At 37.6% G+C, this 23,513-nt stretch overlaps 1 protein-coding gene and 1 long non-coding RNA gene across 6 annotated transcripts in view; one reads left to right on the top strand and one right to left on the bottom strand.

Annotated features, from left to right (window-relative positions):
* The window catches only part of Exph5 (exophilin 5), an 80,900-nt gene extending 61,629 nt beyond the window's left edge, over window positions 1–19,271 (top strand). For 4 of the 5 annotated variants that reach the window (XM_047516113.1, XM_047516116.1, XM_047516117.1 and 1 more), the window contains 3 exons: window positions 1,722–1,770; window positions 9,153–9,291; window positions 12,638–19,271. In XM_047516113.1, coding sequence (XP_047372069.1) covers window positions 1,722–1,770; window positions 9,153–9,291; window positions 12,638–18,009 — 5,560 coding nt within the window. In that variant the 3' untranslated portion in view covers window positions 18,010–19,271. The remainder of the gene's footprint in view (window positions 1–1,721; window positions 1,771–9,152; window positions 9,292–12,637) is intronic. The other variant, XM_047516115.1, reaches the window with a different exon arrangement.
* Window positions 1,462–23,513, bottom strand: part of LOC124958259 (uncharacterized) — a 23,642-nt gene continuing 1,590 nt past the window's right edge. The window contains exons 2-4 of the long non-coding RNA XR_007103857.1: window positions 6,058–6,196; window positions 4,580–4,688; window positions 1,462–2,674 (exon numbers count right to left, since the gene is read on the bottom strand). This is a non-coding gene — a long non-coding RNA (uncharacterized LOC124958259). The remainder of the gene's footprint in view (window positions 2,675–4,579; window positions 4,689–6,057; window positions 6,197–23,513) is intronic.

Genomic DNA, 23,513 nt, shown 5'->3' with positions numbered 1-23,513 from the left:
TTTAGGTGCGCTAGAAGTAGTGCATAAAATTACCTTCTAGCCGTGTGTGTGTGTGTGTGTGTGTGTGTGTGTGTGTGTGTGTGTAGTATATAAGATAAATAAATTTCATGTTTAGATTTTGGTTTCATCCCCAACATATCTCATAGTTATATTTAAATATTAGACACACACATGCGTGTGCACACACACACAACCCAAAACCTGAAATCCAAAACACCTCAGGTCCCAAGCATTTTGGAAAAGGAATGCTCAACCTGTATTCAACCTCCAAATATTATTAGTAGAAAGAAAATATCAGAGTAGTATGAAAAATACCCACAAGATTGATTTACATTTGTTAAATTTTGAGTTCATCTATAAGATACATGACATGTGGATATCTTTAAGATATAAAATGATTTGGCCTCATGAAAGTTTCTTGCTGAACTTTCATGAACCACAAAGCAGTGAGGAGTTTGAATGAAAGACAGCTGTGCCTTGCCACTTTTGACTATTCCAGCTTAGAGTCCCAATTTGTTTAACTCATTATTCTCCTTGCTGTTCTTTTGGTGGAGTAGATGGCCTGATTTCATAAGGAGCACTGTCTGAGTCAGAATGGTCTATTAAATCTTGAATCAGAATTCAGGCTATACTTTATACTTTGACTTTATACTTTATACTTTACACTGACTATACTTTATACTTTGGAATAAGATTAAAAATGTAAAAGGTCTTATAAATTTTTTACCTTTTACTAAATTTGAGAGAAGCAACATAAATAGTAAAAGTATATTTGTTCCTCCAAAATGATTGTATAATGTCAGGCATCTTTAAAATTAATAATCCTAAAGCAATATTCATAGAATGTGTGTGTGGGGGTGTGTGGGGGTGTGTGTGTGTGTGAGAGAGAGAGAGAGAGAGAGAGAGAGAGAGACAGATATTCTGGGGATTGAATCCAGGGGCACTTTACCACTGAGTTACAACCCCAGCCCTTTTCATTTTTTATTTTGAGACATGTTTTTGTAAGTTGCACAGGCTAGGCTCAAATTTGCAATCCTCCAGCCTCAGTCTCTCAAGTAGGTGGGATCACAATTGTGGCCACCACACCCAGCTTAGAGTTTGCTTTTTCAACAATTCTCTTATGAATTAAGTCTGGCACTGACTTAATTTCTCTTTGGAATAAAAATTCACAGAAACAGAAAATGTTTGCAAGAAGAGCCAATGTGCCATACTGTTCAAGAGGGCTCTGGATTCAGACAACCTGTGCTTAATTCCTAGCCCAACCACTGACTGTGTTCCTTGAGCTGTGTTTTCTAGCTTCCATCTTTTCATGTGTCAAATGGGAGCAGCTATAATATCCACCTCATGGGAGTGAAGTATCTAAGGGAGTTACCACATGGATGGAGCATGAGAACGGACCCTGACACATAGTAAACATTCAGCAGGTGTAATTAAACACTCAACACATGCAACTGTTTTGTTATTAGGTTTTTATGCAATGCTCAAATACAAATCAACTCATATAATTCCCACCTGAGTGGCAAAGTTATAAAACATTGACTAAACACTCAAAGGAAAAGGTTTCTGAAATTTTGTTCAATAATACATTAACCAAGAAATGTCTGTCTACAGAGCACAAAAAAAAATCTTGAGATTTCAACATATAATGGTAAATATTTTGTTGACCTCCTCCTGGTGAAAGTGGGTCTCTTCAAAGAAATTATTTTAAATTCTTTCCACAGATGTGATGGCCATGTAGGACCTCCCGGGTCTACGAGGGGAACAACTGTGGTAAGTGACTGGAGAACTATAGGTTACACTAAGAAATCCAGTAATCCCAGGTTGGCTGCCTGTTTAAGTTGGATTCTCCTTGGTTCAGCTTTGGACTTTACTTTAGAAGCTTAGATTTCTCCTCCAGAGTTCAAATTCCCCAGTTGTGATTGATTTCCAGTTGGCTTTGGAACTGGAAGGCTCAAATATAAGGCTCTGCCTGGAAGGAGTGTCCACGGTGTTTCCGTCACGCCATGGGCAGATCTTTGATATTTTGCCATGTGTCATTCCGGCACAGCCCTAATGAGCTGGACAGGGGAAGAGGCAAGAGGCAGCCACAGGCCATTTTGTAAGCTGGTGTGGTCTGGACTTTCTGAGTGTGATCATCATTTACATCCAAAGAGACGTGAGAGGCCCTTGGCTGGGTCAGGTTCACTTGAGGAGATTGGCCCAGTTTGACGCTCTCTCCACCAAAGCTTGAATTTAAATGTACCACCATGATCACATGCTTAGATTGAGAAGCTTTAAGTTTTCCATTAAAAGAAGTAGATCAAAATTCTATGCATGTGTTTTTCTATGTCTTTCTCTGTGTAACTTATGTGGTTTGGAAATGAATAAAAGGCAGACTTTGGGGAAGTATCTATATATAGGAGAAGGGCAGAGGCATTTTTCAATTTATCGTGGCCTTAGTACTAGGACTCCCCCCAATTTCACAAGAAGCATGGCTAGAATTCTGATGAGCAGTATGCCTACAAAGAGATTCTTGACACTAAAAACAAAAGCGAATCTCCTGTCCTCTTTAGAGTAATGCTGCTTTTTTCTGGATAAGAGCAGTACCCTATTTTAACTCCTGCATATGCTTCAGTCCCAGTCATGACTCCAGCATCAGGAATTGCAACCCTTCCCGGGTTCGAGTCCCCGGCGCCTGCGAGGAATTGCAACCCTTTAGTAGAGAATGTATTATTATTATACAGGCACTTACCTCTGCTCATTTAATTTTTAAAAAAAAATTTAGTTTAGTTTTTTATATTTTTAGTTTATTTAGTAGATTGACACAATACCTTTATTTATTTTTATGTGGTGCTAAGGATCCAACCCAGTGCCTCACATGTGCTAGGAAAGTACTCTACCACTGAACTACAACCCCAACCCTGCTCATTTAATTTACATGAGAAAAATTCTTGAAGTAGGTACTATCGTTGGCCCCATTTAAAAGTTGAAGAAACCAAGATTTGGAGAATTTAAAGATCATGCTCAAGTCACACTGGCGAAAGGTAGAGTTGGGATTAGAAAACGCAGGTCTCTATAACTTCACAGTCAGAAATCAATGATGTCTATAGGAGTCAGTCGAAAAGCCCTCTGCATATTGACCCTAGTTAGTTGCTACCTGCAGAGACTTCTGTAACTGAGCAGTGGACTCAAGTAGCTTGTCTTCTGCACTCAGTTTTGCTTTCTAAGAAGAGAGCCCTGGTTCAGAATGCTTCTGGCACTCTTAATTTTCCTGAAAGCAGAGCTCAAACTGATCATCTTCTGCCCTTTGAGAGCCATGAGCTCTAAAGCAGATGGAGAATTTACATAAAGAAACGCAAATGCCTAGAACTTATGAATTGATAAACTAATTTGGCATTCTTAAAATTTAAAAATCCATTCTCAAGGTCAATAAATATCAACATAGAACTAATTCTCTCTTAGAGGGTAACTCCTGGTTGCTGGTTTTATTTGACTATTTCATAGCAGGGAGTATATCACCTAAAAGGGAAGAGCTGGAGCCCAGCACAGTGATACATTCCTATGATCCAGTGACTTGGGAGACTGAGGCAGGAGGATCACCAGTTCAAAGCCAGTCTTGACAACTTAATGGGACTCCCACAATTCAGAGAGACCCTATCTCAAAAATAAAATAAAAAGTGCTGGGATGTAGCTCAGAGGTAGAGCATGCTTGGGTTCAATCCCCAGTACCAGAAAATGTAAATAAATTAAAAATAAATAAATAGGAAGAGCTGGGAAAATTAGTGACTCAGGTCAGTGTTTGTGGCTCCCAGTTAACAGCTTTTATTAAAAGTAGGAGAGAGAAAATAATACAAGTATTATATGTTTTGCATGACTTGTAGATTTCCCTATTTATTCATAGAAGTCCTGTTCCCTCAGTCCATAGAGACCTGGAAGTTGGCCATTGATGCTATGGGGATTCTTGCCAAGATTTGAGATGAGGAACTTCCCACCACTTAGTTGTCAGCTGGGTAGGAATGGTACAAAGGGATTTCAGTATTTATGGGAGGTTGTAATACATTATTGGGTGACCTCCCAAAAAGAAGGAAAAAGAAGTTGCTATTTAAACATTTGCACAAGACTGAAAGAAGCAAAAATTCTCAGAAACAGAATTTTTAGAGCTAGATAGAAACTTAGAGATAAAGCCCAGAGTTTCTCTCAAACTTAGCACTGTGGACATTTGGGGCTGAATAATTCTCTGCTGGAGGACCGTCTTGTGTATCATGGGATGTTCAGCCGCAGCCCTGGCCTCCACCTACTGAATGCCATAAGCTCTCCTCCACCCAAATGTGACAAGCAAAGGTGTCTCCATATATTGCCAAATGTTCCCAGTGGAGTGCTTGCCTAGCATGTGTGAGGCACTGGGTTCAATTCTCAGCACTGCATATAAATAAATAAATTCCATCAACAAATATATATACACACACATACATATGCACACAAAATTTTTTAAAAAAGAATAGAGACAAAACATATCGCCTGGGCCACTCTTCATCTCTAAACAATTCTGGCTGTGCCCACTCTTAGGACAGAGCCCAGCTCTGCCCCCCTGGGAACATACCTCCAGTGTGACACTCAACATGCTGAGCTGTGTGAGCTTCTACACCCAGGGACTGTGTCACGTTCACCTGTGCATCCCCACTGCCTGGCACAACCTGAGTACTCAGTATCTGGAAGAGGAAATGAATAAGTGGGTCAAAGTCACAAGGTACACTGGTGGATATGACCTCTGTGGGAAAGCAGACACAATATGAAATCTCTTGAAAAACTAATTCGTTGACTTTACCGAAGCATCTGATAAAATCAGTGAGCTTAGGTTTCAGCTCCAACAGCTGCTCTGCAGGTTTGGCTGCCCTAGGATGTTCTCAAATATTCTAAGGTTACTCTCTGACTGAAGGTTTGTTTGTCTAACTAATCATGTCAGAATTGCAGACAATATTGGTAGAATGAATTGCTGTTGTGTAAAAGGCCTCATTTTACTCAGACTTTTTCCATACTGTGTTTGAGAATGTGACTGAGACCCTGAATGCCAGCATTTTGAGACCAGGCCTCTAATCCTGGGGGACATCTTTCTAGCTTATTGAGTTTCAAATACCAGCAAGTATCCTCCAGGAAATTCTCTATAACCCCCAAAGAATAGTAACAGTCAACAATAAGGAATTACTGAGTACTAGATACCATTCTAGTACTATTTTATTCTAGTACTATTTTAACAACTATTAATAGATTTAATTACCTGGAAACCCTCTGAGGAAAGTGTTGTTGTCTCATTGTTGCTGTTATTTTCATTTTTCCAAGAAAGAAACTAAGGTACAAAGGGGTTAAGTAACTTGCCCAAGTCATATGGCTTTAATGGACAGAGCCAGGATTTGAACAACGTAGAGCTGATGTGTTTAAACACTATGCTGTCCTCCTCCAGCATGTTTCCCCAAATGCTAATATTATAAATGTTTAATATCTTAATTGTTGTTATAATATTTACCAGAAACCCCATGTGTAGTTTTATCCCTTGGCATATCATAAATTAATTCATTATTCAACACAGAAATAATTATCTGTTAGAGAGTAATTCTGGTTGCTGCTTTTATTATTTAACTATTTCATAGCACAGTGCAAAGTATCATGTCTCACACAGTGGAGGGCAAAGAATGTTTAAGACAAGGTTCCTCTTTTAAGAAAGATAACTATCTAACTAAAGACATGTGCATTAGTAAAATAATAAGAACCAACATAATAGAAAGAACGGGATTAGAGATCAGATCAGATGAGTGAGAATAGCAAATGCTACCATGTGTTATTCATGTGAAAAGTAAGGCACATGAATTGAAATTGTTTTCTCACCTGCAAAATGGGAATGATAATCCCCAACTAATCCATAAATTTGTTGTAAGAGTCCAGAGGGAGAAGACATAAAAAGCACAGTATTAAAAACTGAATAAGTGAGTAATTCTGTTAAAATGTGAAAAATTGGTGGCAAATGAGTTTTAAAGATGCATTAGAGGAGTCTTGAAAAGGGGAGTATTATTATGGGTGCAGTACCTTGAATTTGGTCCTAATCCATCACTTGCGTGGAGGTGCCATCTTGGTGCTCAGGATACAGAGGAAAATATGATGCTTTCTTGGTCACTTTGATCGATTTCCAAGGTCCTGTTTCATTTGTCTTTGAATCTTGGGTTTCCTAGATCAGAGAGGAGACTGAAATTTGTGGTAGGAAGGGGAGAGAGCTAGTGAAGTAAAAGTGAAAAGAATGCAAACAACTTTGAACAAATACTGCAGGAATTAATTCTGCTCAGGAGACTTGGAGGGACTCGTAGAGATGGTGACCTGGACTCTGAAGGATGAGTTGCAATTTTCTAGAAGAGCAGAAAGAGCAAAAATCAGGAGTGAAGGCACAGAAGTCTAAAAATGCATGGCATTTGGGGAACTGCGTGCAGTAATATAGCTCAGGGCATCTGGAGGGAACGAGGAGGAAAGGCTTACATCAAAAATTGGAAAAGGATTCAGATACATTTTTGCTACAAAGACGCATTGGAACATCATTCTCCAGGCCAGAATGGAAATAGTCTTCATTTTGTATGACAACTCCCAGCATTGAGGTTTATTTTGAAGGGGAGTCTGAGTCCCAGGCGAGCCCTCACTGAGGATCAGTGTCTGTTCAAGGACCTGGAGGGATTGTATCTGTTTGAGGTCCCAAAGAACTTAGGATGCTTCCCCGATTCTCTAAGATCTGTTAGGCTACAGAGTATGCCTACCACTAGGGTGCAGTGTGCTGATAAACCCAGAGCTGCAGAACTTCTCCAGGAGCAGGTAGGAGTCAGCAAGGACTCAGGAATCTGACACCCTGGAATGTACCTTCTCAGACCAGACTCTTGAAACCTCCGTTTTCTCAAAGGAGGGACACTAGGAGTACCAACCTCATAGGGTTATTAAAATAATGAAATAAAGTAACCCCTACAAAGTCCTTAACATATTGTCTACAAAATCAATGTTTTGTTGCTTGCTGCTGCTAAGAACACTATTTAAAATATGTCACACATTGCTCAAATAATAGTGAGAGGTCTGTTAAACAGTGATAATGTTCAATCTTCTTTATGTCTGTCTGATACCAACCATTGACAAGCAGTTACTTTTTCTTATAAGTTTTCTCACTAAAACAATAATTTTTAAAAACTTGCAGAGTTAAAGCTGAACGTAAATAAAACCTTGATATTTTCTCTTAATGGTGTAATTTACTTCTCTATGTGTCAGAAGCATCCTGAACATGCTGGGTGAGTAGGACTGGTCTTGAAGTAGAGGATCCAGACAGAAACATAACCAAGCTGGTGTGTCAGGTTCTGTAGATGGGATTGATCCTTCCCAGACATAAAGATTCATTTCTTCAACTGAACCCTCAGTCTGTGCACTTTCCACTCAATGTAAATTTTCACTATTCAAGGATGTGATCCAGGAGGCCACAAGGAATGTACTGTGGTCTACAGAGGGGAAATCTGAAGTTTGTTAAATGGTTGAGGGACAATGAAGCTTGGTATTCTCTTAATCAGATATATCCCTTCTCCACCAACTACTAAACGGCAGATTTGGAAAAAACAGATTATAAAATCTATAACTAATTGTTATGGTTACATAAAAGAGTCAAAGAGACATTTTGTTGCAGGGAACAAGATAGATCACCTCAATGTACTTTAGGGTGAAAAAAGTTAACTTTGATCTGATTTCTGAAATGATTAAGGTTTTATTATCTCCAATCACTACCTGTAATTATGTTTTGATTCTAAAAATCTATTTATTTCTTAATTTTATAATATTGTGTTAAATTATATTCCATGACTGATAAGTTATGAGAGGATTTCTTCCTTACTAATAAATCTCCTTTGTGAGGATTCAGTTGTGGCTTGGCCATGGAGCTGAAAACTGTATGTCAATAAAATCTGGGCAGGTATCTTTGAGAAATAGTTGACCTAGAACTTGAAGAGGGGGAAAAAACACACCAGGAAAGAGTGAAAATACTAGGCTGTGAGGAACGTAGGGGTTAGGAGGACCTTGGCCTGTGAGGAAGGCATTACAAAATTAGAACTTTGGAAAGCTTAGACATTTGGTGTTGAGCATTAAAGATTAGATGAAATGTAATGGTGAACATAAAATGGAAAGGGAGCACTTGGGGAGGAGTGGGATTGAAGAGGTAGATTGCGTAGCAGAGTAAGCTGAAAATTAAGAGATGAGGAAGGGAAGAGGGCCGCCAACCTTGTTCAGGGATCGGTGTGGAAGAAACTGAAGTGGAGACATGAGTAATACAGCCAGTTTGACAGAGGAAATGCAAATGGAGTTTTGGCACAAGAAAGTGAAAATGTGGGTGTGGATAATTCCCCCAAGGTTATGAAAACAAATCAAGCTTAAAAGTAGATCAGTGACTGGATTTGATGAAATCAAGATAAACGTTTGTTAGTTTAAAAAAAAAAGGAAAACAACTTTAACTCTGTACTAATCTCCTAAATCTTTTAAAACTAGCAATAGTTAAAAATAATAAGATCATGCTTCTTGGTGCTTTTATTTTAGAACTAGTAAATCATTTCTGTATAGTATCTGGGGTGGAGGTGGGGTTTCTACAATCTAGATGGCCTCTGGATAGAAACAGTTTTTCCCTAAATTCATCAAGTTCACACATCTTGAAGTCCCCTATGTGCTTCAGCTAATGTGCTCTTGATATAATATATGCACAGTATTAGAAAATCCAAAATCCCAGTCATTGGGACCCTGGAGACAACACTCCCAACTTGAAAGAGATTAATTTTTTTCCTGATTTCCAGGAACCACCCTCCCTCCATAAGATTTGTGTAATTGTGTGTAAGCTTGTAGGAAGCCTTAGCAGAGAAGCTCGGTGTCTTGCCTGAACACTCATACTGTAATTAATTAAAATAACTAATATAGGCATGGAGAAATTTATGATCAGTTACAGAAGACAAAAACAACAAAACATTGTTAGTTGAGAAATAAATGTTATGAAAATTGATTGGCGGTCCCAGAACTAGGACTTTAAAGCTTATGACATTTTTGTAGGAACACGTGAGTAGTTTGGCTGAAGAAGGTTCTGAAATAATATTATGTTTGTTTTTTTGTTCTTTCTACTTTAAAATTAGCAGGCAAAAATACACAGTTCACCTCTGGAAAATCAACCAGTTGACAGTGCATTTGTCCCCACGCCAGCAATTATGAGGGTGGGGAGTGGAATGCCTCCTCCGTGGGATGCTTCAGTTCTGGAGAGTGAGTTTTTCCAAGGTAAGTCTGTGCATTAAATTACCTTTGGAACTCCTCCTACTAAAGTGAAGCAAGTAATTAGTTTGAGTTAAAGTGCTCAAAACATACCAAACTCTGTATTTTTGAAGACCTCTTGATTACCTTACCTGAAGTAGACACAGATGTATGCCATTAACACAAATATTGAAGAGCCTTATGGTTAAATGTAATCTAAGCAAATACTCCCTGCTCAGGGGCTGATACATATATGGGACAGTAATAATGTTTAATATTTAACCTCAGGTAAAAAGGAAATGCATCTATAAAATTTACTATTCTAAATAGACTTTCACTATTTCTGATTAGGACATAAAGCACTGTGATGAAATCTAATTGTTGTTAACAATTAACCTTGCATAGCAGATGATAAAAACTTAAAAAGATTCCAAAAGTACCACATGTACATGTATTTTATTATGATATAGTCATTGTTCATCTTTACATAGGTTATCCCATGTCAAAATAAGGCTGACCAGTGGAAAAGTTAACTCTCAAGTCATTCACCAGCATCACCTAGAGGAGCTAAATTCTGTCTGCAAAGGCAGAGACATCACCCCAACCCTGTGGTGTGGGACAGACATGGTAGTCAGTGAGAGACATGCAGCCGGACAGTCAACTTGGGGATGTCCTTCAATAAGACAGTCCCTGGCAGATACCCAGAGGAAAATGTCTGCTTCAAAATGAAGGTTTTGCTTGAAGGAGAGCTGTTCACAGAATTGGAGGTATGGGTGGGGGGCAGTGGTGAGCAAGAGCTGGGATTGTAGCTCAGTGGTAGAGCACTTGCCTGGCGTGTGTGAGGCCCTGGGTTGGATCCTCAACCCTCAACACCACATATAAATAAATAAAATAAAGGCCCATTGACAACTAAAAAAAAGAAAATAATCGAGTACTAAAAAAAAAAAAAAGAGTGGTGAGCAAGACAGCATTGTTAATTTGGGTTCTCAGTGTCAACAATTTAAATTCCTATTATGAGGAAATTAAGAGTGGTTACCTCTAGATAGGATTCCTGGTAACTTTTTCCTGTTTTTTTACACATACCTGATTTTCTTTTCTAAGTATAATCTGCTTTTATAGTTAGCAAGTCTTTAGGGAGAAAAAAAAAAAGGGAGAATGGAAATCAAAGAGATTTTATTATAATTTGTTTTAAAAACTAGATTTTTTAAAACTTATTATGTAGTTTCACTCACTTATACCTTGGTATTATTTGATTATTTTGTTGTGGGTAAAGGGAATGAATAAATTTTTTCAGGAACTAAGATAAGTAAGTAGTTGTAGTTCTTCTTTAAAACACTGATAGTTCATTCTTTAAAGAATTTCTTAGAGATCCTTCATGCTTGAGACTAGTTGTTTGTGCTATACAAACTTAATAGCACCAACTCACAAATAAAATAGGGTAGGGAAAATCCAAAACAGACATCAAAAATCCTATTAGTACCTGCCCTAATATAACTGGCATGTCACATGTACATCCCAATTATATGCACTCAGACACTGATATTCCTCACTTTTCCTGTCATTTTACAGTTAAAAAATCATAAATGATAAATAATTTAAAATGCAGTGCAACCTTTTACGTAACACAGAAGGAAATATTTTTATAAGCCAAAAACCCTCCTTTAGCAGTTTAAGTAATATTGTTACTTATTTCTTGTGTCAGAGTTTATTTCTGTTAATGAGTTTTTTTAATAAATACATAAACTATTTGTATTTATTGTAAGATGAAGGTGGTAAACTATCGCTATGACAAGATAGTCCCTGGCAGAGACCCAGAGGAAAATCCCTGCTTCAAAATGAAAATCTAAAAACCTTATAAGATTATGGTTCTATTCAAATTCTAATAGGTTTTATTGAGGAAAATATGTCAAATATGATTAAATAAGCACAATTCAAAGAAATACCAGTACTGCAACCTACATTCTTAATTCTCTTTTGTTACTACCCATGTCTTACAAAAACTCAGTATACTTTGAATGCACTAAAAGAAACCATGAATAAAGTTTATTGTTAGGAAAAATATAGCTCTTTGTTCTTAACTCATTATGGAAGGTTTACTTTGAAAAATAGTGTGACTTATGTGAGATCACAGAAACTGTGGTCCTAATAAACCTGAGTCCTGAGTCTTGGCTTGACCTAGGTCTTCACTGAGCACCTGGACACCACCCTCTCTCTGCCTTTGCTCCTGAGAGAAGCATAATCATTATTTGACAACAGCAATTTTATATCCCGGTAAAATAGTAGCTCATCTCATAGTGAAATGGTATTTATAAGTCATGTAAAGCAAAAAGTGAAAAGGAAGATTGTATAGCCCAGAGGATGCATTGCATGGTGGTCGTATATGCAGACTCAAGAGACAGGCTGCCTGGAGTCAAATTCCTGCACTATGTGACCTTGGTGACCTACTTAATTTCTTTATGCCTCAGTTTCCTCAATATAAAATAAGAATAGTAATACACCAATCTTGTAATGTTATGTGAGGATTTAATGAGTTCATATATCAAGTGCTTAGAACTGTGTCTGACACAGAGAAAGTGCTATAGTATAGTAGCGCTAATGGGTTTTAATTTTTCTCGCAAAAATCTAATATTTGTATATCATTTAATAATGTTTCATAGAATTATAAATTATATGGTATTGTTCAAATGCATCCAGCTAATACATTTATAAATTAGGTGGTAATACTAAGCTTTAGGCAGTGCTGCTGTTTTCTGAACAATACAAGCAAGAAATCACATGCTATTAAAATCTTATGAGGCAGGGGCTGGGGATATAGCTCAGTTGGTAGAGTGCTTGCCTCGCAAGAACAAGGCCCTGGGTTCAAATCCCCAGCACTGCAAAAAAAAAAAAAAAAAAAAAAAAAAAATTATGAGGCAAACAGAGTTGAAAGATAGCCACTTGGTGACATGAAATAGAAAGACATGGATTAATAATACTCAGGTTGCCTAGTTATTCAAAGGCAGACCAATACTGCAACCTACATTCTTAATTCTCTTTTGTTACTACCCATGTCTTACAAAAACTCAGTATACTTTGAATGCACTAAAAGAAACCATGAATAAAGTTTATTGTTAGGAAAAATATAGCTCTTTGTTCTTAACTCATTATGGAAGGTTTACTTTGAAAAGTTTGATTTGAAAAAACATGAAAAAGAAACCTCCATTACAGTCTTGTAAAAATCAGAGTATCTTAAAAACATAATCAAAATTAATGTCATCATAATTATGATAGTATGGTAAAAATAAAATTATAAATGATTATGTTTCTTCCACAACTTAAATTATTATTAAACTATAAAATCATAAACAAAACATTGACTCATATTCTCCTTTAGTTTTAGATGATTTGGATAGCACACTGGCTCAGGAGCAGTCTGCAAGCTCAGTGAATAGCAGCATACCCCTCAACTATGGATCAAGAACACCTTTCAGTCGTTCTTACTCCAGTGGGAACAGACATGGCACTATTACAGGAACACACAAACATCGCTACAATGAAACTTCCAATATGTCCATTTATGAAATCCTGAGACCAGGAACTCCTAGAGAAGGTTTTAAAACCTTTTCTCCTAGGACAAGGACAATTTGCGATATGTACAGGACAAGGGAGCCCAGAGTCTTAAAAGAAGATTATGCACAGAAGAATACTCTTGGTAGTACTTCTGTGTGTTTTGAAAGCAGGCAACGATCAGCCTCACCAGCCACAAGGCATTTTACAGCAAGAAGCTTACATTTTCCAGCCACAACTCAGAACAAGAGTAGATTTATACCATCAAGCCACCAGCAGACCCCAAAGAGAACTCCTTTGTCATCCATCATCTGGAATCGATCAGACCCTTCTGGAGATAGGCAGAACCAGGAAGAGTTTCTGAGGGCACCATCACCCATGGAAATGGATCCCGCTGATCAGTATATGTACCCCAGGTGTTTTCAGGAGAATAGGAGATATGAATTTTACCATTCACAGAATGTTTTCCAGAGTGCTAGTTTAAATGCCCACATGGATAATGCAATGAGTCCTGATGCATTTGAGAACTCAGAGAATATGCCATTTTACCATCAAGACAACCCATTTGCTAGGTCTTTCTTTAGCAATACCTTTAGACAAAGCAGAGAACAGAGATTTGGACAAAGTTCTTTTTGGAACCAACAGAAAGAATATTCTCCCTGGTCTGACTTTCATCCATGTAGGGAACCATTCACTTCTGACAGAGACTTTGAAATGATTTCCATTGAAGCAAATAGTGTACCAGCTGTTCATGGTCATAGTATCCCTTCTCAACACTGGGAACCATTTTCTTCTCGTTATGGAACAAATCTTTTCAGAGGCCAAGAAGAGCCACATCTTCGGCAGCCTGATTTTCAGAGTTCCCCACCAGAGAGCATGGAGATATCACCTGGTAATGAGGACCAATCCATTCCTCATTTGGGCACACCTAATGTTTACTCCAGGACTGGTTCAGGTTATCACATCAAATCTAGTGGCTTGGAATGTCGTCAGGACAGTTCTCCTGGGGATGTACTTATAACCAAAGAACCTTACTCATTTGGAATTGCTCAGACTCTAGTGTCCTCATTGAGAAATCCCTTCTCTCAGATTCCTGACGAGCAAGGGAATTCTCGGAGTCCCAACTTTCAGAATTCCACAGTGACTTTGCAGAAAATTATTCCAAATAATCCAGATACCATTCCAGTAAGAAACCATGTGGAAGATACTGTGACCGATAGCAATTCAATTGATTCTCTGTCACTTGCTGAAAGTCAGCCTAATATCTTCGTCACAGAAATGAATAATGAGAAGAACTTGAATGAATCTATTTTAGATGACAAACAACTAAACAGGATGGACCAGACAAACATGATGGGTGAAATACCCCAACCTGTTGCACAGACAGTAATCTCTAACCCTTTACCTGATTCTCAAAATTCTCTCACCCAGGACTCAGCCAAGAGCAACAGGTTTAATTTTAATGTACCTACCAAGATAAGTTCCAAAAGATCACCCAGAGTCTTTTCCAGGAAAGATACCTCCCAAATTTACACATCGCACAGAGAGAAGGACAATGAACTTAAAAAAGAGAAGAGTTTTTCTAGGAACAAAGAACTTGGCTCAACAACTTCCTTTTCTTTCACTCAGGAAAGCAGAACACCACCATCTTTCCTCAGCCCAAATCAAGATTGTCATCAGGAATTAACAGTAGGTAGTGAAGATATTTCAAATGTTATTAAAAATTACCACTGGTACTCTGAACCTACAGATACTCAAAACACACAGACTCCAGAGAAGCCTGTTATTTCAGATACTGAGGGAGAACAATGTCCTACAACTCACTCAACCAACTGCAGCAAGTTGTTTGCCGGGAACAATAGCTCAAGTGGTTCTTCAGTTCTGTCATCTGGTGCACCACCAGATTCCTTACCATCAAATAACTCTTTCCTTGATGGACTTGTAATTCCTTCTACTACAGTGTTCTCCAAGAAAAGCCCTTCAGACAAAGATCTATTTCTGGGAGAAAGTGAAGAAAAAGACAATGCTAGCAAGAACCAAAATGATCAGTTTGCTGTAAGCCCCTCAGGAAATCAGAAGAGTACTGATAGTCACATGCCTATAGGTGATGAAGTGGTTGATGTTGTCAAATGCCATTCATACTCTCCTTTCAGAAAGGGGAAAGGAAGAGTAAGGCGTCGCATATCCTGTATTGAAAAGTTAAGCAAAATAGAAACTAGATCGATACCCATAAGTGAAGGCAATAGTCTCTTTGAGGAGAATCAAAGCAATTCCAAAGTTTCTGAGTTTAGCACAATTTATTGTACCTTGCCAAGAAAATCAGCCAGTTTTCTCATAAATAGCAGACAGCCTGAAAGCAAGATAATGGCTGCTTCCATTAGGAATGGACCACTTCCATTCCAAATAAGAAATAATGTGGAAGATCCAATCAGGAAGTATACATCAAGCAAATTCAGTCCTGGTTCTCCTGAGTCAATGAGTGAATGTTCCAAAGTTATTTCAGACTCAATCCCCATGGCACCTGAAGATACAGAGAGGAAGACATGTATGAAAGTTATTCAATCTGCTTCTGTTAGAAAAGGGCCACTTCCATTCCTCATCAAGAGGGCTATGTCCTGTCCTTTAGGGGAGCCATGTGCCTCAACTGGAAAAGATGAAAGAAAAAAGTCATCAGTTTCAGACACAGATACTTCTGCTGTAACACCAAGGCCTTGGGAGAAAATGGTTAACTCTCTGGAACATGACTCATTTGTTAGAGATTGTTCTTTAACCAAAAGACACCATTCAAAGGAATTATCTCCAGAATGTACTGAAAAGGATGGTGAAACTATTGCCTCCAGGACGAGTGTATTTTCCCTTTCAAATGAAGATCCTTTACCTTTTTGTGAAGACTTGTCAGGAAAAGAAAGTGGGAACACATTGCATAAATTTAAGACTACTAGCATGTTTTCTGTTTCTGGTGATGAAGATAATGTAAAATGTCTTGAAGTGGTTTCAATATATTATACTCTACCAAGGAAACCCAGCAAAAAATTCTGTGACCTCCTTCAACGATATACGCAAAATGCCAGTCCACTTACAGAATCACCTCAAGTGGAAGCTGAAACATTTCCTAATGATTTAGAAAGAGATGAACCAAATCATTCTCCACAAGACCAGTCAGAAACACCTTCATCTGAAGATCTAAAGGTACCAGTCAACTCTGCTCAAAGTTATCTTTCTCACACCACTGAAAATATGGCTGTCTTAAAATCATCAAACAGGGGGTCCTCAGAAATGGCTTCTGTTGGGGTAGATGTTTCTTTTCATAAAGGAGAATCTAGGACCAGAAAGATTTCCCCAGATAACTTAGCTAAAACACCTCTAGGTGATTTACAATGCAGGAAAGAGAAAGGGGAAAAAAGGCAAAGTGAAACCCTGCATACCTCATTAATGCTTCAGGAAAGAAATGCTACCAAAGAAAAATCTGAAAGTTCCATTAATGCAGGGAATAGTGGTCCTTCTGGTCTCCCAGCACATTTAGAAGATAATGTTGAAAATTCCCAAACCACAAGTTCCAGGGAGTGTGCAGGGAGTGGTATAGACTTTATAGCTATGGAAAATGGAGAGTATCCTCAAAAAGATCACACAGAGATATCTGTAGATAATAGCTCCAGTGGATCACAACCTAGGGCAGTCAGAGGGAGAATTGAAACAGATTGCCAAAAAAGGACTGATAAAATGCTTTCTGACTCAGAAAGTCAAGTCTTTGCTTTAATTCCAGCATTCCATAAATTACAAGTAGTTAAAGAGACTCATTCAGGTGAACAAGATTTAGAGAATTTAGAGTCTGAACCCAGAGGATTACCTCAAGGAAGTCAGGAGGTGAATATAACAGAGAGCAGGAAGGTTAAAGATGAAATGCAGAAGTTACCTTGGGATCAAACTTTACTTCTTGGAGGAAGTATTAAAAATAAAACCAACATGGATGACCTAGAAAAAGCAGAGAACAGATCTTTGGTTAAACATAGATTGGTAGCCACGTCTAAAGCAAACAGAAAATTCCCCACTAAGGACTCAAGTCCTAGAAGACATGTAGCTACTATCTTCCCCCAAAGTGGAAGTAACTCTGGCTTTGGCCATTTATCATTTGGCAATCTAGAATGTGACCCACTGTCTCCTGAGTCTACTCCAAAGTCCACAAGCTCCACTGATGAAAGCTGCTTGAGTAATAATGTGATGGATACGGAGAAATCTGAGAACACTCTCCAGGGTATAACATTCAGCAGAGAAACTTCTAGCCACTCCTGTGATCAGAAATCTGACAACATTTCACAACTATATCAGCATGAGTTTCAGAATGTCTCAGAATCACCACCAAAACATGAGAATTCTAAAGATTTGACAGTAGCTCAGATTTTGGAGAGAGAATCAGGAAACCCAACCCAGCCCACATTCACCAGCCTCAGGGAAGTTGACTTCTCTGACCATCAGAAGAGGCTGAGCCCTCCTTTCCCACTGGAGCCTGCCCAAAAATCTACAACAAACCTCTCACTGGCCAGTTGTCAGCAGCAACAAAGGAGTGCGTCATCTCCAGAGAGGGAATCTGAGCCACACCTCTATCGTTCAAAGAGCTTAAAGAATATCAATGTGCTAAGTGATCAGCCACACATAAGTGGGCCCCCCAAAGTCAGGGAGCGCCATTTTTCTGAAAGCACTTCTATTGACAATGCCTTGAGTCAGATGACCCTTGGGAATGAATTCTCTACCAATGCTGGATATGGCAGAAGATTCAAATCTTTTTCTGAACTTCCTTCCTGTGATGAAAATGAAAGTTGGGCTTTGTATAGAAGCAGGACCAAAACAGGTCCTAAGTCTGCATCATCTATATCCCGACCTATTGACTATGGGATTTTTGGGAAAGAACAACAGTTGGCTTTCTTGGAGAATGTAAAGAGGTCACTCACACAAGGAAGATTATGGAAACCAAGTTTTCTTAAGAATCCTGGCTTCCTGAAGGATGATGTAATTAACCCTTCCAACACATCAGAGTCATTAAACTCAAATTCTCCTAGCAGTCAGGTGCCAAAAGATGTCTTATTTCCAAATGAACCACTTAATATATATGAGGAGGATCCAGTAGACTCAGATTGTGACACAGACACTACCACAGATGACGAATACTACCTGGATGAAAATGACAAAGAGTCAGAACTGTGAGGCTTTTTTTAAAAAAAATGCACAATGCATTGCATTTCACCAAAAGCAAAATGTATTGTCCATGGGAATACAGTATAAAAGATCTCGCCTGAACAGTGTCTATACAGAAGCTACCCATTCCTTTTTCTTCCCTCCCTACCCCACACACATTTCCTGAATTCTAAGAACAGTGATTTCTTGTTTTGAGATACTCTCTGCTATTGTCTTCCTTTGTTGGTGGCCTGCCTTTTCTTCCTCACCCAACTGTTTCTCTTAAGTCACTCTCCAGTTTGGCTCTCCACTTTATCCTGGCCAACTTTTACATCTTTCATTGTGACTTCTTTCTGTCCCTAACATTCCAAGCACAGACAAAACTTATTAAATACCCAGCATAGCTGCAAAACTGAATTGCCTCATCCAGTCCACACCCTGTCCTTGTAATGAAATGTAGGCGACAATGAAAGTGTAATATATATTATCATCTTGGGGTTCACATGCTTCTCTGATGAATCATTGATCAAAGCCTCAGGAAATTTTAACACAGCTCCTTAGGGTCTGTCATAACATTAAAAAAAATAATTTATCTAAAGTAAATTACTTCTGGTTCCCAAAGATAATTTGGCTTTCCTAACTCTTTAGTTGCCATGCTGAACGTCTGGGAATTTCTCTCCTAATTCAGGACAAAGACCAATGGATAGTGATGAAAATAATTTGTTAGACCTACAGAGAACATGTGATCCTGGAACTCAATATTGTGACAGTCATCATAAGTGGATTTTTTATCATGCTTGATTTGTTATTTTCTTCCATTCTATTTTATTTTACATTTTTCACACTTTCTCTGTTTCATCCACATAAACTAAGGATAATGGTAGGTGTTGGTGAAGTGTATAGAGATCTGGCACTGATACAAATGTAAGAAAGAACTGTTATTATTATCCTTCTAATCATTGTCTTGCCTAGAAGCAAAATGCCAGGGCTAGTTCACGTTGTTCCCATGAAACTCAAAACTAATAGAAGATGAGGTAACTAACATGAAAGCGCTTCCTTAAATCTGTCAGCTCTTTTAAACTTCAAGCTTTGACCAATTTTGAGCTCAGAGACTGAAAATTTTAAATCAATTGTTCTGAACTTTTGAATTTAAATTTGTGTGATAAAGAATAAATAATGGACTAGGGTGTAGCAGCTCAGTGGTAGAATGCTTGCCTAGCCTACAGGAGACACTGAGTCTGATCCCTGTACACACACACACACACACACACACACACACACACCAATATCAGGGAATAACATTTTATTCATTGTAATTCTACCTTTCCTCTTTTGCTCTTTATTATTTAAGTACAATTTTCACATATCATGACCTATTTTCTCCATGTGATTCATGTGATTTTAAGATATTCAGAGTAAATATTTTAATATTAAGATTCTTGATTTTTTTAAATGATCAACTTGCAAATTCTTTTTCTATACATACTTTTAAGTTTACATGTTTGCTACAAAAAAATGAAATGAAGTTAGTTTGTTTTTTAGTGAGTGTAGATTCTATCACCAGTTAGGTAAGTGAGGTAAGGATGAACAACTGCTTTGAGGCCTCGACTCTGCACTGGAGTCTAATGTCTGAACTCATGGTGACGGACAGTCAGTGCTGTGTTGCACTGTTTGTAATGTTTGCTTGTTGGTCTGGCTCAAGAATCAAGAAAACGGGAAATTCACGAAAATAGCACTTTGTACAGTTTTTATACTTTTATAAATAGCACTTCGTTAAAGAAGTATAGTAAATTTCTATGTATTTTAACATACGAACTGCTTTTTTAATGTTCACTTTTGGTCATAGCTTTGGTAATTTATAATAGTCATTTTATATTCATGACTTTTTTTAAAGATATATCATTACCAAAATAAATTCTCATGTAGATGGAGTAAACCACTAGGGAATCAATACCAATAAGTACCTAGCAAATGGTTAACTTGTTTAGATATTAGCCTAATATAACCACCAACGTTACACTGCTAAATGTATTTAAGAAGAGTTAATGAGATTATTTTAGTTTTTAGGGAACTCCCTCTAGACAATTTGTCCTCATATTGTAAATACATAGATGTCAGTAAAACCCTAACTGCAATTAGAAAGGGTTTGGCTAAAAAAACCTACTTCATGTGGAAGGTAAATATGTGACCTGGAAGTGATGAAAGAAAGTCCACTTAGATTATGGTAAAAATGGGAATCACATGAAGATTTACACCTCTGTAAAATGAATATTGTCCATTGAATGCCAGAGGGTTAAAGAGGCCTATTGGTAAGTTTGTTGTTAACAATGAAGTTTCAGAATATCCTGTTTAAAAAAAAAATCCTGTTTGAATGTGCAGTGTAAATATGTACACATTTTATTTTCCAAGTCAATTTGTGAATGTGTTATCACTTAGTGTCTCTTTGTGACTGGCAATTCTATTTCTGAAATAAATAAGCCATAAGTACTTTTGTTAAAATTGTCAAATAATCCTTTTATGTAATTGTTCTCAGACCTGTTCTCTAGGTATTAAATATGTTAACAGATATAAATTAAAAATAATGGTTATGTTGAAATAAATGATTTAAACAGAGGCACTGACTTGTTTTTATTTTAAAGTGAACTAATCATGTGGTATTTGTTCTTCCTTTTTATAATTTTTTGTTATAATTAGTTATACATGACAGTAGAATGCATTTATGTATTTTGATAAATCATACATAAATGAAGTATAATTTCTCATTTTTCTGATTATATATGTTGTAGGATCACTTTGGTCCTGCCATCACATATGTACATGAGGTAATAAGTCTTTTTCACTCTACTATCCTTCCTACCCTTTCCCTTCCTGACTTGGTTTTCATTCCCATCCTCAAATTATTATTTTGAAGAATGAAAGTTCCATGAAAAAATGCAAAGGGGTAGGGCAAAAGCATTTAAACCAATCTTTCTGGTGACTATTGAGTGATAATTGCCTTATAGATAATAATTTCAAAAACAGCAGCTTGTTTCTGTCTCTTTTCATTTGTACCTCCCTACAAACAACCAACCAACAGCAACCACAACAAAAAACCAACCAACATTGGGAGATTAGTGTGCCTGGATGCATAACAGAAGAATGAAGAAGGTCTGGTGTTTCTTTCTGGGGTTCTCACATTTATGAAGGAAAAGGGAGCTAATTGGAGTTGGGGTCATCTGCTGCCTGGTAGCACTGATGAAAGATAAACAGGTCTTTCTAGACAAATGTAAGACATGCTATGTTAATTCCTCCTAAGCAAATTAATAGAATTATACTAATCTATCTCTACCATCAACCTATTTAGTACTAATCTTTTCTGGAAAAGCAACCCAAAGCCCTTCTCCACCAATGACAAGATTGTGTCATCATCTTAAAAACAGATAACATTTTATTCAGAATATTTTTACTGTCCTTTGTTAAAATTTAAAATAAATTGGATCAGCTAGCATTTTTAGTGGTAGGCAATAGAATCATATCTAGCTAATTCAATAGAAAAAAAAATACACTATGGGTACACTTTGCTTACAAACTCATTAGTAGGGCTGAGGAGATAGATTTTTTTTTTATTTTTAATACTTGTTTCTTTTATATATATATATATTTTTTATTGTAAACAAATGGGATACATGTTGTTTCTCTGTCTGTACATGGCATACCATTTGTGTAATCATAAATTTACATAGGGTAATGTTGTTTGATTCATTCTGCCATTTTTTCCCTTCCCCCCACCCCTCCCACCCCTCCCCTCCATCTATACAGTCCTCCCTTCCTCCATTCCTGCTCCCCTCCCTAAACCCAACTCCAACCCCAACACTAACCCTTCCCACCCCCCATTATGTGTCATCATTCACTTATTAGCGATATCATTCTTCCTTTGTTTTTTTGAGATTGGCTTATCTCACTTAGCATGATATTCTCCAGTTTCATCCATTTGCCTGCAAATGCAATAATTTTATCATTCTTTATGGTTGAGTAATATTCCATTGTATATATATACCACAGTTTCTTTATCCATTCATCAATTGAAGGACATCTAGGTTGGTTCCACAATCTGGCTATTGTGAACTGAGCATCTATGAACATTGATGTGGCTGTATCTCTGTAGTATGCTGATTTTAAGTCCTTTGGGTATAGGCCAAGGAGTGGGATAGCTGGGTCAAATGGTGGTTCCATTCCAAGTTTTCTAAGGAATCTCCACACTGCTTAGGAGATAGATTTTAGGCTGAAATTCCAGTACCAGTTCCTAAAACCATGGCACAGAATAAGATTTGCCAAAGGATCTGCTGTCTCTGTAAAGATCAGTAAGATGCAGAATCAGAACATTAGATAGGCAAATACACTGAATTATGAAATTTGTTCCAGAAATCACTCTTATAGAGATTCTAGGGACCAGTGCAATTTATAGAAATATACTGAATCTTAGACGTTTCAGAATTACACAGTCTACAATTCTGAATTTAAAAGTGGAACTAAATATGGAGATGAATGTGAAAGGAAATGAGAAAACTGTTCAATTATAATTTTCTTCAAGTTTTATACATGACATTTCTCCTATCTGAAATGCTCTCTGCCCCCTTTTATGCAGCTGATTCCTAATTGACCTTCATGTTTCAGAATAGATACTATCTTTTCTTGCTTCCCCCAATATTAAGCTAGCTGGCCTTCATATGCAGTGTATATTATACTATATTTATATTGGAAGAGGCCATCTGTTGTGGACCTTGAACGTTCCTGAACATTCTTGCTAGGTTTGCCAAGTATGTAAGTCCCTAACTGCTCTTCACCCAGGTCATTTCTCAGGGTAGTGTTTGAAGCAAGCAAACTTGAAAGATGAGATAACATCTCCCCACCTACAAGTAGTAGACTTTAATCCTGTTTAAGTGGTGAATTCCCTAAGCTCAGTGCTGCCCTCCTGAAATGCAAATCACTTTAGGCATCCAAGAAAGGCCCTTTGCATTGCCCCTACAAGATTTTGGGGGCAAAGGAAATCAACATGAAGTTCTGGCTACTGCCAGTGATTCTTGTTTCTCTTCTCCACAAAACTACAGGCACTTTAAAGAATAATACCTAAAATATCGTAGACGTATGAATGTTTGTTGAATGCTAGGGATATAGCTCAACAGCAGCGCTCATGCTTAGCGGGTGCTAGGGCCTGAGTTTAAGCCCCATACTAAAAAAAGAGAAAGTTTGCAGAATGAATGAAATCTGATGATAAAACAGTCTAGTCAAGGCATTGGTTGTTCTAAAGAGATATGCTCTTTAGAGATGGATTAAGATAAGAAAGAAAACAGGTTGGTACAGACTCAGTATTGCTAAACAAGAGGGTGTTTGGATACAATTATATGGCTTCCTTGATGGGTTCTCACAAAAACAAAGTGTTATAAAATTTATTATGCCATATTTCACTATCACTCAGGACGAGCTAACCCTTAGATCATTTCTCTGGGGGAAAAAGAAAGTTTTGAAGTCTGAATTTGAAAGAGTGTGAACAAAAT

Source organism: Sciurus carolinensis, chromosome 11 (assembly GCF_902686445.1).
Source record: "Sciurus carolinensis chromosome 11, mSciCar1.2, whole genome shotgun sequence".
Lineage (NCBI taxonomy): Eukaryota > Metazoa > Chordata > Mammalia > Rodentia > Sciuridae > Sciurus > Sciurus carolinensis.
Note: the sequence above shows the minus strand (reverse complement) of the source record. Positions and strands in the feature narration are given on the sequence as shown.